Source organism: Plectropomus leopardus, chromosome 17, assembly GCF_026936395.1.
Source record: "Plectropomus leopardus strain MGB_pleo_1.0 chromosome 17, ASM2693639v1, whole genome shotgun sequence".
Lineage (NCBI taxonomy): Eukaryota > Metazoa > Chordata > Actinopteri > Perciformes > Serranidae > Plectropomus > Plectropomus leopardus.
Window position 1 is genome coordinate 26,598,439 of NC_142192.1, and position 16,730 is coordinate 26,615,168.

Here is a 16,730-nt window from a genome sequence, read left to right on the forward strand (position 1 = left end):
TGTATATTTGGGGCGGTTTGCTAAGTTTAGTTAATAAAACATATTTTAAACACATCAAACATTGGCAAAACCAATAACATTGGTGGTAAAATTGGAGTTTAATTTTGTAATAAGTGTTTTGCCAAAGGTTTGTTACATCTTCTGTAGTTCTTTTCACCAAATACGATATATTGTGTGAAATTCCTGAGTCACAATTACAACTCAGACACTGACGTAAACAGGTAAGTCAACTTAGCGGATCATAATTATGGTCTGAAAGATAAGACAACAGTCATCTTTCCATTATCTGCTTTGTAATCACTAACATGGAATTTGTTTTCAGTTTACACAATTTTTAAACCCTTAATGTGTGTTTAGCTTTAGTTAAAGAGGGAAAATGAAGAATAATATAATAATAAGGCCAATAACCACTCAACATTTTCTGTTATGTCCTCCTAATTTGACTAATTTTCATCTAATTTGCCTAATCTTTCATGGTTGTTAAGATATTGTGAGATAAGAAACACAAACATGATAAAAGCCTTATTTATGCTTAAAGAATAAAATACATTCAGTCCCATGTGTATGAGTTTTAGCTTTTTCTCTGCCGGTGTCTGTAAAAGGATATTCAGCAACATAAGAACAAATCCTAATCAGAAAATGTTTAAACTGAACCAAACAAAGTTATTTAAATCTGCACAGCAGATGTCCACCTCTAAACTCTAAATCTGTATAACTCTCAGCATTATGCGAAGGTCAAGATGCACTGAAGTGATGATCTTGACCTTTTGTCCCTCGCAGTCAGCTGCTGGCAACATGTTACAGCGGTGTGTGTTTATCTTTCTTAACAGAAGCCAAGTGACACAGCTCAGCTCGTGACTCAGAGGGTTTTTTCCATGATGAGCAGAATACACGGCTGTATTGTCCTTTCCATGAATAGTTTGTGATACGGATGAGCAGCTATTTTGTATGAAAAATATACATCCATTTTTAAAATGCAACTTTAAGTAATGTTGGACATTCCTACTTGTGTTAGTCACTCCCTTCTCTTCAAATGTTAAGGCTTGGTTTGCCCAAATCACAAAAAGATAAAAAAAAAATTTATCTAGTGGTATTTAGCCATGCATGTTTTGGTTGTATTTGTCCACGTTTTGAAATATGTTTAAAGTGAATGGAAATGTATTTTTTTAATGTTCAAAGCACTGAAAAAAAGATATTACATGCTCAAAGAAATCATTTGTTCTAGGCTGCCCGCTCTACCTATACCTAATTTATTTTGATAATCATCATTTTTTGTAATTACTGTTAATGAAATTATGTGTATTTCAAATACTGTATGTTAAATTTACTTTAATTAATTTTGTATAATTTCTTTTAATAAATTATATATATTTCAAAATTAGAATAATTGGTTTGGGTAGTTTTATGAATAGAAATGGTATAGTTTTATCAGTCCACTATTTTTAGTCAAGATCAAATATTGATAATGCTTTATTTTTTTTTAGTAAATTTGGTGAACTAAACCTTTAATTGGTCAGTTAACCATTCAAATAGACAGCTAATCTTTATGTTTCCTGGTTTTGGCTAAAAGATGATGAAAAAATTAAACTTATTGTTAAAAAAGATTTCATGTTGGGCATTTGAGATACCATGGCAACAGACAAACACTAACTGGGGAAACCCCAACACTGAGCCTGATGGTGCTGGTGATAAATTCTCATCAGACTGGTGTGTTTTAGTTAGTACTGTTAAAAAAAGGCCTCTGAGTCATAATTACAGTCACTAGTGCAGCTCTTTTTAAATGATCTCATTAACTCACACTTAGATAATACAAACGATCTGAAAACGATGAGTAAAGGGACTTTACCAGAAAAAAGAAACATTTTGATTTGTCATAAATATATAACACCTACCTACTGTAGAGAATTCACTGGTCTCTGACAGCCCGTTCCTTTTTTTCACACTCAGTCTAAGCTTTTTGTGCTGTATAAAGGTGACAGATAGAAATAAATGACAACAGTGTCCAGCCAAACATCCAGTTACACTTCCTTTAAACACACTTGCCTTTTAGATCCTCATCAGCTGTAAGTGCTTCCCCTCTCAGCACAAGTCCAGCCGGCTGTCGGAGACTGTTTCACTTCCTGCTCACCACCGTCTGTCTCCATCTAGATGTTAAATTCAGGTGTTACAGTGACAAACAGCACTAACAGAAATGACAAAAGCCCCAAATAAACAACGTAATTATGGTAGACCAAAAACGTATCATAATTATTTACTCATTATCACATTTGTTTAACTCTCAAGTGAAGGCTAAATTTAACATCTTACACACATTGTATATATTATTGTTCTTCTTACTCATGTATATATCTGTTGTACATTGTAACATCACACACATATTTTATTTTTTCAAGCTTTACATATTAGTTATTTCCATTGTATTGTAGCATAGGGCACACCATTTTATATATTTACACACTCAACACATTATACATAATATTAATATTATTATCAATGTACTAGTATTCATTGTTTTAATTACTGCTGTATTTTCATTTTATATTTTTACATACTTTGTGCTGGTACTTATTTCTACTTTCTATAATTCTCTATGGCATCAGAGCTACTCTAACGAACCAAAAAAAACAAAAAACAACTTCAAATCACCCATATTGCTTTATTGTTAATGTTAGTGTTTGTGAATAAATACTTATCATGTTTATTTTCCAGTTTCCCATTTACACAAATGATATTTTAGCCATTCAGGTTATAACTTACAGACCACCTACATTTACAGTGTAAGTAACTTAGCAGCAATGAAAAACTATTGTGTGACTGCTCTCAAGACCGGAGGAGTCAAAAAATGTTTTTTGGAGAATAACGAACATTTTGACATCAGAAAAAATATAGTGTCAGAGTCTCAGTCAGTACAAAGCTTAATCAATTGACATTTCACACTTTAAAAATAAACATATAAAAGACCTTTTTAAAAAGAGAAAGGCACATTCGATAGATTTTTAAGGCTCATTGGCTTATTGTAGCTTAGAACAGATACAGTATTTTGTTCCAGTATACACAGTTAAAGAAACACTGGAGAAGCTTTCTTTACTCTCTCCGAGAATTGATGCGACACATGCCAACATTTGAACAAACAAAATATAAAGCTGCGTTAGGCAGTTGTATTTTGGCATTATTAGGCAGAAATCCCATAATAAACTTTGAACAGAAAACTACACTTTTCCACCTCCTCTTGGTTCTTTTTTCAGGCTTTAGAAAGACTGGAGACTTTGGCCAATCACAGGTCATTTAAGAGAGAGTGCGTTCTTACTGGGCAGTCTACAAACGCAGATGTGTGTGCATGTCCCTTTCATGAAAGCCTGATTTAAAGGCAAAGAATCCTGCGGAGAAAACTGTGTTTACAACTACTGTCTTCATCGCAAAACGACCCGTTTTCATGCTAAACTAACAAGCAGAAAACGATGGCTACATGTTTACTGCGTAGTGGTATCAATACTCTCATCTAACTCTTTGCAAGAAAAGCAAATGACTTATTTTCAAAATGTCAAATTCTTCCCTTAACAGTCGAATACTTCGAGGGCCCAGGGATGTAGTTCTTCTACAGGCTTATGTGGAAGTTAGCTTCGCCCTGGCTCCGTCATCAAAAAGCCTATGGGATTTTCACATTGGATTTTGGGTTGTTGCAGAAAATAAGCTCTGTGGTACACAAACGTTTTAACAGCAGTAAAGCAGTCACTCACTGAATCAGTCCTCACATTCAACATTGAGTCCTCGCAAAACTTTCTCACAGAAAAAAGCAAGAAAAAACTCACCAGAATCAATAAACATGCAGCTAAGATCACCGCTAAAACCCAGCTCCCTAACTTTAAAGACAGGCGGTAAAAAGAAAAGCAGATTGCATCACTGAGGACCTTCACATCCTCTTCACCACTTACTTCAGCTGCTCCCTTCGGCCAAACGTTTCAGAGCGCCTCCGGAGAACTTACAAGTACTCCGTTATGCCCACTGCAATACACTTTTTAACACTTTAAACATAAAATTAAGATGAATATTTCCATAGATATCTCAGGGCAATCAGTTTCCTCGATCTTTATAAGATCAACTTCTCAGATTTTACAGTGCATTGACTTTGAGACAAACTGGTTTCCTGGGTTTAGGACTCATTACTGGGACACCCGACTGGTCTAAAGAATCCAGTATTCAACTCGACTGCGACACTTTGAAACTGCATACTCACACCTGTTACTCAATGCAACAATTAACAGGTATTCAGAAATGACCAAACATTAGTGTTTAACGTGTAAACTGAGACCAGAACAGTAAAGTTTCAGTGGCGTCTGTCTTCATAAACATTACGTCATCGCTCATTTTCTTTCTTTTTTCGTGAATTTAAACCGTTTCTTTTCTTTAATATTAAATAATTCCATGAAGAACTTCTTGGCTGATTGACGAGGCGGAGGGCTGTTCTCCATCTCTTTTTGCAAATTAACCCCTTCTGCCTGGGGCTTCTTCCAGGTCTCAGAGTGGCTTCTTCTCCAAGCACTGCCTCGACTGAAAAAAGGCGCAGGTCCCCTCTGGGGCTCAGCAGCTTCCTGTTTGTCCACCTTTGGCGGAGAGTAACCAGCAGCTCCGGCAGAGGACAGATTCACGATGGCGCCACTGTTTCTCTCTGTGTACCTGTAATTGTGTTGTAGCAGAGATTGGCTCCTCCTACTGGGGTTCCTGTGCCATGTCCTCCCAGTACGTCCCGACTGGTCAGCCGACCTCGCCAACAGCCTCTGCTTTAACTCGTGGCTCTCATCAGACGGTCCGATCAGGTGCAGCCGATTGTCTATCTGACACACGAGCACTGCATTGTAGATGTTTTGGTCTTTCTGAATTCTCTGTAGAAGAGCCTTTCCTTCTGAATCCATGTCCTTCAGAGGAACTTCCTGTGTGCGCAGTGATTTGTTAAGATCATTCAGGAGGCTCTGAAGTTTACCGGCAGCTACCCTTGCGCTCTTTCCCATTAAAGTGACGTTGGAGTTTTTGCCGACTTCATGCACGTCCATTCTAACGTCATGGCTGTGCAGGATTGTGTTAAAGTCTTTCTCCCTGAGTCGCTCCGCGTACTTAAACACATCTGCATCAACGACAAAGAACCCCCTTTCACGCCTGGATGAGTCACGCTGGTCTGATCTTCGAGAAAACGAAGTTCTACGTTGGATGTATGACACCACTGACCTGAAGGCGGTGGGTGAAGAAGGAGAACCATTCGCAGGTTTGTCCCAGCGTCTGTTATCATGGACCCCTGAGCTGTTTCCTGTGGAGTGTTTGGAAATGGCTCCAGAGGACACCATTGGGACCGGCGTGACGTTCGCCTTGGTTTGTGAGTTAAGGATGTGCTCCAAAGACGCCTTCACAGCCTTGAGTTTCAAAAACGAGCCCTTGACACGCACCTGATTGCTGCTGAGATCTGTCAGCTCAAACCCGTGTGACCTGAGGATTTCTCTCACCTCTGCCTCATCGGGGAAATTATTCAAATGTACGGTCGCCTCCACGGGTAAATCCATCTGAGAACAAAAGGAGAAAAACACCAACAGGATGAAACACAAAGAGCTTGCAGACAAATAATCCTGAATTAGAAAATAATTAACCTGACTGAGCATAGTGCGTTACCTCAGTATGCTCAGGTGCTTTCACCGTCAGATGATATTTTTGATGATTCACCAACACATGGGAGCTCTTTCCAGAGACTCGAGCAGCAACTGTGGAAAAAAGTACACAAATGGACTCGCTTAGGGACTCACAGACTCATTTTCTGTACTTGATTTTGGTTCTTGTCCCTTTTGGTGATTTTGAGCTACTTTCTTGTACTTTTTACTAATTTCTTGCTAATTTCTGGGTCATTTCCTCTTAAGTTGCTCATTGTCTTCAAAAGTTTTTGAAAGAAATCAAGCCGATTCGCCCAGGTTTCACAGGGTTCATCTTAAGAAGACCCATACACAAATGTGTGTACCAAATTTTAGATTTAAGTTTAATTTAAGTTTGAAAAAAATCTCTGCTTACAGTTGAGTTGGGGGCATGACTTTACGAACTCCCTTCGAATGTTTGACACCAATATTCACATTATTGCAACTCCTACTGATGGTCAGCAGAGGGGGATAAAGGCCATACATCAGTTTATAATCTCTCCACTAATCTGATATTCTAGCTGTTCCACAGAGTACGTCTAACACACTGCTTTTATTCCATGTATCTTATTTTCTATTCTGCTTTTAGCCATTATGCTCCAAAACGCTAGCAATATTGATGCTTTTAAACATAAAACTAAAAGCCTGTCTTTTTCTGGCTTTTATACTTATTTTATTCATTAAGATTCATTTTTTTAAATCAATTTTTGTTTATTTCTTGTGTTGTTCTCATTTTTGTTTCTTTAATCAAACTGTAGAGCACACTGAATTGCAATTGATTTGATTGAAAGGTACTACATATATAAAATTGATTTGACTGATCCATGTTGAAATCCTTCACCACCACCTAAAATCTTGCTTTATGAATATGTTGTGCTGCGCCCCGCTGATAGCAGGGACACAGCCCCTTCAGCTCCTCTGCCCCTCCATGTTTGTTTGTGACATATAAATCTGGAGTTTATCAGCTGTCCTGTCAGCTGATAAAACACCTGGCACACTCAAAACCTCAACCTTTTTCTCAATATCCTCACATAGGTGCTAAACACACCGTGACAGCCAAAATTAAACACTCATTATACTTAATAATGATAGTTTTTTTTTAGTAACGTTTATAATTTAATGACTTATTCAAGTCTCATTGCTATGCTCATATTTCATTAAGTACCCAAAAAATAATGTCAAATAATAATAATGAAATAAATAAATAATGATGTTAATGATAATAATAATTTCATTTATATAGCACCTGTGCTTTAACAAACAAGGCAGAAGCAAGAAGGATTTGCAACATAATCATATCAATAAGAATAAATACAATTAAAAGAATATTAGCAGTAAAGTCAGAAATAATGGTACTCATAGAAGATCTACACTAGATGGAGACAGAAAAAAAAGAATACATTAAAAAGATAAATAAAAAGGACAAACTAAAATAGATGTCCTGTTTGTGCAACATGATCACATTTCAAGGTTACCTGAAGCTTTGAGTCCAGGAGGTTTCGTAGAAAGTGAAAGTATTGTGGCTCCTGGCAGCTTCGGCTTCTTTTTAACTTCTGTAAATTAAAAGTATTGGCGTTAAAACAGTAAATGAACCGATAAAAGTTGTAAAGATAATAACACTTTTTACGAAGCTGAAACTTGTTTTTTTTTTAAAGAAATAGAAATCGCCCTGAACCTTTCAGAAACACAACATAGTGAATTTGTGTTGACTCATTAGTTTACTCGATAATGTTTGAATTAAAGGACAGTTTATAACATTCAATAAATCCGAAGATTAGTAACTTACCTTAAAGCTCAGTGCTGTTGAGTTCATGACTTTCTTTACTTTGTTTTTAACCAGTGCGGGATGAAAGCGAAAGTAATGTCGTCATTTCCGCTCTACATTTACACGCTATGTATTCCACAATAAAATAACACGTAAATATATATATATATATATATACATGTGTGTGTGTAAAAGTACATATTTATGTTTATAATAATGATAATATATTTTATGCATTTTTTCGCACTGTACATCTGAAACAAATGTTATAAAGTAAAACCGTTGGCATAAAAAAACATTAAACATAAAAACATATATATATATGTATATGTATATACATAAAAGTAGTTGTTTTTATGCATGAAAGCTGCCACCAGTTTGCACTTAGTACAAAATCTAATCAGAATCAAGTTTATCGCCAAGACGGTTTTCTTTTCTTGATAAGATAAAAATGTGTCTACACCAGTTGGGAACCACTGCTTTAAAATATACTGCACATTTTCTTTACACCAGATCTGATCATAGACTGTATATAAATATATTTCTGGAGTCTGAGCCTGACCTGCAGTGTACTCGGGGAGCAACAGCGCCCCCACGTGGATTTTGGTTTCAAAATAAAATAAGATCAGTATTTCAAGGCCTTTTATCACAATTTTCTCTTTTCAAGCATAAAATCAGTTTTAATTTCATGATCAGATTTGTTGAGATTACATTTTAGTTTTCACAAATTAAATGAAAGCAGATCTGCCTATAAACACTTTTTTCTTTTATTTATGAAATTATCTAATGTTTGGATTAACAAACCTATTTCCAGGTTATGAACTTTACTTAATCTTTTGCCAGTAAATCACAATCCAGCAAATCCTGTTCTACAAAAACACAAGATCATCACAATCTAACACGATAAACACGTTTCAGCCGGAATTTGATTTTTTGACAATCCAGAGACACCAGTACTGAGTAAACTGTCTTTTATTTACTTTATAAACTAAAACCTAGTTTCTTTCTCCAACTGCTAATCAAGTTACAATCACAGCAAACATGTTTAGAATGAATTTTATTTCAAGTGGTTTTTTTTTTAATCAAACCGTTGCGCAATATCATCGAAATGTTTGTACAATCAACACAAAGCTGACTGTGATTCTTAAAAATCTGGAAGCAAATTATTTCCTCTTTCCTGTAACAGCAGTTAATATTACTGCAGACATACAAAGTGATCTTTGTTTCCTTCGACAGATGAACTGGTTCTACAACTCAGACGAAACCTGCAGACAAAGAAAACATTTAATTAACTCCTCGCTGTAAAACACAAAGAGCCATCAGACTGATGTGGAGGAAAACGTCTCTTCACCTGCAGCAAAGTCTCGTCATGTTGATCCACAACGTTGATCCTCGCGGTTACTAGAAAAGCAGCAACGCTTTGGAAAGAATAAAAACATAGAATTTGTCAGGTGCTTAATTTTAAACAACACTTTTTGTAAATATGTGGTCAGAGCGGAGCAGCATTTGAATGAATAAGAGTAGGGTCGACTTTTTTTCAGGGCTGATAACGATTATTAGCAGTTAACGAGACTGATTAAACTGTTTAAATGCCTTTGCAAATGTTTAATCAAAAGTGACACTTTGAATATCAAATACTGCAAGTTCTATGCAACTTTGTTTTTTGAATCAAGTCACATGTAAATTTAAATAAAAAATGAACATATACATGAAGGAATATGGATTAGTCTTGTATGTTTTTCTTTCGTGTTTGTTATTTAATATTATATTTAATATATCTAATATAACTGTAATGTTTTGCTTGATTTTGCTTTATTTCAATTAGTTGAATTACTTTTTGGGCTTTTTTCGCCTTTATTTGACAGGACAGAGATTGTACGTGTGAAAGGGGGAGAGAGAAGGGACGACATGCAGCAAAGGGCCGAGGCCGGAGTCGAACCCACGACCGCTGCAGCGAGGTCTCAGCCTCTATACGTGGGGCGCCCGCTCTATCTACTGAGCTGCTAACGCCCTTTGAATTACTTTTAAATGTAAGTTATATTAATTTAATTATTATTCTATTTAGTGATTTGTTTTATATTTACATGTATGAGTCACGTGATTTAATGACCATAGGTGACACTGTTAAAGTGAAAAAAAGTTCAATAAAATAATAATGAAAAAATAAATAAAATAATAAAAATAGTAAAAGTTTGCACTTTTTAAATTAATTTTATCAACAATCATTAAAATAAAACGCAGATACAGATACTTGACCCCTAAAGAAGAGACAAGACAAACGATCAAAATATGAGAATTAATTGAATCAGAATCCGGGTTTGATTTATGTTCTGTAATAAACTTCTGGTAAAAAAAATTAAAAGTTAAATAGTAAACATACCACTTGACCTTCCTCAGCGCCTCTGACTGTGGCGCTCAATCTTTCACTCCTGTAAACGGTGAGATTTCAGTCGAGCGAACAGACGAAACTGCAGCAGAGCAAAGCACGCCGTCTGGATAAGAACCAGCTGACGGTGTCTGAGGTTTACCTATAACCCCGCCGTGAAGAGCCACAGCAGGGCCTCAAACAGCCTCACGTCTCTCTCGCAGACACTTCAGGGAAGAACTGAGCCACGGCAGGCTGAGTCTCATCGGAAAGGTCTGCACACGTTCTCACGAGCAGCGTTTAAAGAACCGGGATTGGTCCGACCAAAACAGCCGCTTTCAGGCTGCGTTCGCCCTCACATCACAAAAACGACACTTACTTTTCAGCTCAGAGTCGTTCTTGAACACTGGAGGTCAGTCAGGAGGCCTGAGCAGCAGCCGGCCGAGCTTCATCTTCGCAGGTCTGCAAAACAATAGTATTTCACTACAAGTGCTCGATATTTTGACAAAATTTAGCAAACATGTCACATCACACATAATGTGCTATAAAGGGACATGAACAAGACAAACAAATTTGTAGTTTTTATGTTGACGGTATAAAGCAGTTACGTGTATGTGAGTTTCTCAGAGAGAGATTTGATTAATACTGTAAAATCTGAATAAAACTGAAAATAAAGGAAAATTCATCAAACTACAAATTTTGGGAATGTCTCAGCACTCAGATATTTAAAGTATAAATTATGTGGCTATTTTTATGTTTTGAAATAAGTCCCACGTCTCACTGATTTAATAAAATACCGATGATTTTAGTGCTTAATTTAAGACATCGATTTCCATTAAAACATAAAAACAGTGGTACATTTCAATATCAAAAGAGTGAGACTGTGGGAGATTATTTGCCCGAAGTGTCGACTGTAAACAGATCAGCAGTGAAATCTGTTGACATAATCTCTGCACTCGCTCCCCTTCGTGGCACATGGCGTCCTGTTAAAGGTTGAGACGTCTCATTTCAGAGTGCACAGAAAACACAACACGGAGCAGGATTTCTGCAGCTTAAGAAAAGTTAGATTTAAGGCTTTTTAAGACTTTTTGATGAAACTTTTGAGTTAACTTTGCTCAAATGTTAAGTATGACATAAAACATGAAATGTCTTTGGTCCAGTGAAAAAGTGGATTATCTGCATCAAATAATGAAAAAAATAAACCTTTTTGGAGTCAAACACATGAAAGACAATTAATATATTATAAAAGTATCTTTTTGGTTTATGGGCCGAATATCTGGCATTTTCTTGATGATTTTGTGTTTCTCGCTCTGAATGTGAAAGTCTACTGCTTATGACGAGATTGAGAATTTTTTTTTTTTTTAAAAGTGACCAATTATTTTGAGATATTACAAAGCAACGTCCAAAAAAGATTAATAAAATCCTACTTCCAGTGTCTAAGCATATTTAAGATGCATTTAAGTCATTTTACCAGTGATTATTTTTCAGATTAATTCAATGCCTTTTAAGGGTTTTTAAGTATCTGTGGGAACCCTGACACAGAGTTGAGACATGCTTGTTTTTCCCCAGTAATTTTACTAATTTACAAATGAAAATGAACTGACACACTCAGTGAAACACTCTTTGCAGCTTGTCTGAGGTTTACCTATAACCCCGCTGTGAGGAGCCACAGCAGGGCCTCAAACGGCCTCAGGTCTCTCTCGCAGACACTTCAGGGAAGAACAGAGCCAAAGCAGGCTGAGCCTCATTGGAAGGTCTGCAGAATTAACCAAAAAATACAGAAAAGTCTCTCTAAACTTCATCATTTAAGTGTTTGCATGCTGTTTTCTGCGTGAACCACATCAGAACTTTAACAGCCCGGTCCACTGCATTCACATGAGTAACTCCTTCTGCCAAAGTGTTAAAAATGTAAAATAAAAACTCATTTACCTTGACATCTTGATGCTGCAAGTTTCACACGGTCTGTAAACAACACAATAATAAACAGGAGTTATTAAATAACGTGTTGGTGATGCAGCCAGCAGAACATCCTAAATGACAGTTTAAACGCTTTTCCTCCAGAAAAAAACGACTTTTTACCTCAGCTTCAAGCTTCAGACAACATTTCAACGCGTTAGAAACTTTAAACTTTTAATAATTTAGGTTAGATGGATGTGGATTGATTCAACGTACCTCTGTGCAAACTGCCGTGTTCACGTGGTTTACCCGGATGTGACGTAAGTTTGTTTTATACACGGGGTTTCCTTCTTCTTCGGTCTCCAGCAGGGGGCAGTAAAATACTAAATATGGCGGCCGGATGTTTGAGGGTTTGTTGGTTTTTTTTTATGATTTTTGCCTTTTTTAAAGTTATAGAGAATATTGTGCAGACATATAATTCATTATAAAACATTGAAAAATTCATTAATCATTTTAGTTATGTATCTGAAACAATTTCAAATACATAAAAAGAAAACAAAAACAACATAAAACAAAAATAATAATACAGATAACATTAAATTGCGCAAAGGAAATTTAAACCAAGACAAATACAACTTATTTGTTTTAGTTAGATATACATTTTCTGATTATTTGAGAGGTCTTAACAGCTTTTTTGTTTGTTGTAGTCTTAGAAACAGAGTTAAAGTGATCTTGTAATTAAACACGAAATAAATGGATATTTAAAGTAATTTGACGCAACTTTAGCTTTGTGGATGTGATATTTGCCAATAAGAGAGAGACACGTTTGAAAACATCGTCATTGGATTGAGAGCCTGTATTACAGTTGGATGTTTTAGCTTTGAACTGAACTTAATAACTTTTAAAAAAAAATAAAATAAAATAAAGAGGGTGATTTTTGCAGTAAAAATCCACCTGTAACCTGAAATGACAGTGACCATGGCCATAAATAAAAAAATAATTATGGTAATAAAGGTGAAATAAACACAGTATAAAGCTTATTAATAAGAAAACAGCACCATCAAGCAACATTTATGGAACTTTTCATATCAGAAGTTACACTATGATCATAAAGAGGCAAGACAAAAAGAATACAAAATACAAACCATGAAACTTAGAGTTAGAAACAGAAATAGTTATACATCAATAAAAAAAAAACAGGAAATTTAGTGGTTTGGTGATGATTACATAGAAGAATACATGACAATAAATATGACCCAGCCAACATTTGTATGTGGGGCTGATGTAGATAGAAAATGAGCTAAAAATGGAGCTCACAGGTTCCATAATGGCCTCATACCAATTGCACACATGGATGAGTTTCCCCAAGTGGACCTCACGTGAGTTATGCCAGGGCTACCCTGGGTACCAAGTGGAAAATGGGCATCTTATCTGGGGCCTAAGGGTAAATCAACCCATGTGTGAACCTCAGGACACACGTAGGGACCATTTTTAAGCCCATTTAATATCCACATGGGCCACACATACAAATGTTGGCTGGGGAGTTAAATTGAATTAGGCTTACAAGGACTTTTTATTACAATGTCTTAAAAGGATAGAAAAAATAATCTAGGTCACTGAAATACATCCAAAATAAACCACAATATATTTTTTAAAAACTTTATTAAAATACAAATAATTCTGAATAGGGCTGACTCACTTCCGCTTGCTTGAAATTTCCCAACGATGTCAAATTGAAAACAAACCGTCACCTTTAGAAACAGACAGAAACAGAACACAAAATTCCTCATATAGGCCTTAAGATCACATGCTTCAAGAATTACTTCCCATTTTTCCACGTGGACTAATGACAGTAAAGGTTGGCACATTTTGCAGCTCATTGAAAAGACTTTTACTGGAAAAAACCTGCGGCCATTTCCTGACAAAGTCTGAGTTTTTTGAGTATTTTTGAGAGGTTTTTTTATGAGAGGAAAGAGGGTGGTGCAAAAAGTGGGAGGCATGTCAAATCATTTTTGAAACACTGCAAGGCACGTATTTTTATTTTGGGTTCAGGGAAGGGCACACCAAAATGGCTGTATTTTTGTATTTATTTTACTGCAGATTTTTATGTTTTCTTTAAAAATGTGCAGATATTACACCATTTGTCACAGCCAGAAACCGTAAAAAAAGAAACTGTGTATTTTTATATTTCCAATGGTCCTTGGACACATTATGTGGATGAACACTTCCGTCAGAAAATAAAAACATAATAAATCTGAGCTTGAAGTAGTGATATTTCAGCAAAATCACTTTATTCTACGTCTGATTCAAAATTTGGCCTAAAATTGACAATTTGCACAAACTAACCTGCATGAACGACGTGAAAAACCAAGGCCTTTTTTCAGTGTCAGAGTTTCATCTACAACTTGTTTAATCATTTTTAGAATGACGCAACCATGTATATAAAGTGATTTTAAGCAGGTTTTTAGCCACCAACACAGACTGTTTCTATGTAGGAATGCTTTCAGAACCCAGTGGACAGACGCTACTGGTGGGTGTTGGCAGCTCGGGAGCGTCCGCGAGCAGGACGCTCGTGGTCGATGACTCAGACTGCATTGCCATACAACAATACAAACCATAGAGGAGCAGACTTCTGCTTTGGCGGCCTGTTGTGGCCTGCGCCATCAGGAGACGGACGAGATGAATTTCAGCTTTGTTTGTCGGCTGTGACGCTGACCACTCACCCAGCTGGCGAGGTTTGCATACTGATGAAGAAAACGTACAATCTGAATCTGTGTTTAGACACAAACAGGAGCTGTTTTAGCGGCTCCTCCTGTTCCTGCATGACTGGGAGACTCTGACGTTTAAAGTTTTTAAAACAAAAGTGAAGCCAAGAAAAGATCGCAGCATCACTGCTCTACTGAAGCTGTAAATAAGAGCGGCATTATCTTTTACACACAGTCTGTGAAGTCTCCACCAAACAATATCCTATCATAATTTGATCTCCTTGAATAATCTTATGTCCACCATGTCCTGGGATTAACCCTGACAGGGGTCTGTACAATACCAACAATAACACAAACAGTTCAAACCAGGCCAAGCTTGAAATAATTTTACATTCAGATAATCACATTTCAACCTCTCAGCAGTCTTAAAATAGATCCGTGATCAGAAATTAGTTTTACTTTCATATCAGTTGTTATTTCATGTTAAAGCTGCTCTGCTGCTGAGGAGAGTGAGGTCATGTTTTCTGTAATATTGGGGGAATTTCAGGAGGTTTAGACAAAGAAGGCTGGAGTCATGGGCGGATTATACAACAATGAGACATGCAGAAGGCCCCATCGACTCTCCTACGTAGGAGCAGGAAACACAAACTTTGGTTGTTTTGTCTATTTTTGTTGTTTTGTGTGTCTTTGTAGTCTTTATGCACCTCTCTGTGATTTTGTGTCTCCTTGTAGTTGTTTTTGTCACGATGAAATTGTTTTGTCCTGTTTTTGTTGTCATTTGTGTTCCTTTGTGGTCATTTTGACCTAGTCCACCTATCAGAATGACCTACTCCCAATTTAACTACATTTATACAGGTTGTGGTCTATTCACTCGATAATTGTACCTGACAGAATGACCTACTCCACCTTTAACTTCATTTATACATGAGGCAGTCCACTCTGAAAGATATTTGTACCTGACAAAATATCCCACTCCGCATTTATAAGGGAAGTGGTCCATTCTGAGATATTTGTGCCTGAGAGAATGACCTACTCCACATTTAACTAGTTTTATTAAGGCAGTAGTCCTTTCTAATAGATATTTGTACCTTATAGAATGACCTACTCCACATTTCAGTACATCTATACAGGAAGTAGTCAATGCTAATAGATATTCGTACCGGACAGAATGACCTACTCCCCATTTAAAGGTGGAGTAGGTCATTCTGTCAGGTACAAATATCTATTAGATTAGACCACAACTTATAGAAATATCTCCTTTTACTAGGGATGCAGCAATTTAATGGTTGTACATTGGCATCGTCTGGTTTTCGCCTTGTTGACTGCCATCAGCCAATCAGCAGAAAGCAGAAGTCAAGACCAAAGGTTTCTTGTCATCCAGGGGACAGTATGAAAATGTCTTTGAGATGAACAGTAATCACAGCACTCTGCCCCAGGACGCCATCAGGATAAAAGGACACTGTAAACTCTCAGACAAATGATCAATTACTGTATTGTTTTCCTGATAATACTACAAGGTTAAAAACAGCCTTAACAGAGAGCTTACAGGGGTCACATTTAGCTTTTAACTTGAAACTTTAATAACAACAGCTGTTTGGTGGAGAAATTTGTTGATAATTACCAAGCAATATAAAGCAGAATTTGGAGAAAGGGAATTATAGTACATTAGATATAGTAAAAAGGCACTGGAAGGATTTTTTTTAAAGGTTTTCACATGAAAGAAGGTTATATTAAAGGTTGTTTCATGCAGTTGTAATTGAGTGATTGAGTTTTTGTGCCATGAAGGACTGAGTGACATTAAAATAGCTGTTATTTTTTATAATGAAGATGTTTCCCCGGCACAAAAGGGTGAATAAGCAACAAAAATATTGGTATCGCCTATCAGCGTCTTTTTCAATATCAGTATCCCTAATTTCCATTTACAATCCATCAAATGGCTAAAATTAATATAAAAAAGCATCGTATTTGGAATAAAACTTGAGCAACAACTCAAGAGGCGTTGCTTCAGTGTGACAGAGTTTGCTGAATCAAACTAGTGTCAGACGTCAGAGGATTGGCCTGATAGCAGACACCACTCCACATCCCCAAACCAGATCTGTAATCTACCTAACAGGGTTTTAGCGAGCAGACAGCTCAGCACAACGCTGCTCTAAATGTCGTCACTGCTCTCTGATATATATCAAGGTGACGCTCTGAGGATCACCGCCAGCTGAGAGAGTGACACGTAACAACTCCACCCGATCAGAGCCTTTTCTCAGAATCACTATGAGGTCATGCAGTTTATCTTTATTCCAGATGTTGAGTTTATATCCTCCATTTGATTAATTAAC

General features: G+C 36.6%; 1 protein-coding gene, 1 long non-coding RNA gene and 2 other non-coding genes across 9 annotated transcripts in view; all 4 read right to left on the bottom strand.

The window, feature by feature from the left end:
• Window positions 1-1,896: 1,896 nt before the first annotated feature.
• On the bottom strand, window positions 1,897-7,515 carry rbm43 (RNA binding motif protein 43). 3 transcript variants are annotated; one of them, XR_015779552.1, is made up of 5 exons: window positions 7,456-7,515; window positions 7,145-7,222; window positions 5,656-5,744; window positions 5,493-5,549; window positions 1,897-2,144 (listed from the first exon to the last, which is right to left on the bottom strand). XR_015779552.1 is itself a non-coding variant. In XM_042506822.2 (4 exons), exon 4 carries the CDS (start codon window positions 5,547-5,549, stop codon window positions 4,362-4,364), a length of 1,188 nt encoding a protein of 395 aa, XP_042362756.2. In that variant the 5' UTR covers window positions 5,656-5,744; window positions 7,145-7,222; window positions 7,456-7,515; the 3' UTR covers window positions 2,637-4,361. The 3 variants fall into 3 exon arrangements, 2 of the variants coding, with proteins under 2 accessions (XP_042362756.2, XP_087946891.1); XM_042506822.2 differs by lacking the exon at window positions 1,897-2,144 and having other exon boundaries at window positions 2,637-5,549; XM_088090765.1 differs by lacking the exons at window positions 1,897-2,144; window positions 7,145-7,222; window positions 7,456-7,515 and having other exon boundaries at window positions 2,637-5,549; window positions 5,656-5,764.
• An 875-nt stretch (window positions 7,516-8,390) lies between these two features.
• Window positions 8,391-16,730, bottom strand: part of LOC121964680 (uncharacterized) — a 46,718-nt gene continuing 38,378 nt past the window's right edge. Inside the window, exons 2-8 of one of the 4 annotated variants that reach the window (XR_006106816.2) lie at window positions 11,972-13,446; window positions 11,729-11,761; window positions 11,445-11,555; window positions 10,179-10,261; window positions 9,815-9,863; window positions 8,786-8,852; window positions 8,391-8,699 (exon numbers count right to left, since the gene is read on the bottom strand). This is a non-coding gene — a long non-coding RNA (uncharacterized LOC121964680). Of the gene's footprint in view, window positions 8,700-8,785; window positions 8,853-9,814; window positions 9,864-10,178; window positions 10,262-11,444; window positions 11,556-11,728; window positions 11,762-11,878; window positions 13,447-16,730 lie in introns of those variants that run through there. The other 3 variants (XR_015779488.1, XR_006106815.2, XR_006106817.2) reach the window with 3 other exon arrangements.
• LOC121958344 (small nucleolar RNA SNORA9) lies at window positions 9,946-10,080 on the bottom strand. The gene has a single exon (XR_006106831.2). It is a non-coding gene; the product is annotated as a small nucleolar RNA SNORA9 (small nucleolar RNA).
• LOC121958343 (small nucleolar RNA SNORA9) lies at window positions 11,428-11,561 on the bottom strand. Its single transcript, XR_006106830.2, has one exon. It is a non-coding gene; the product is annotated as a small nucleolar RNA SNORA9 (small nucleolar RNA).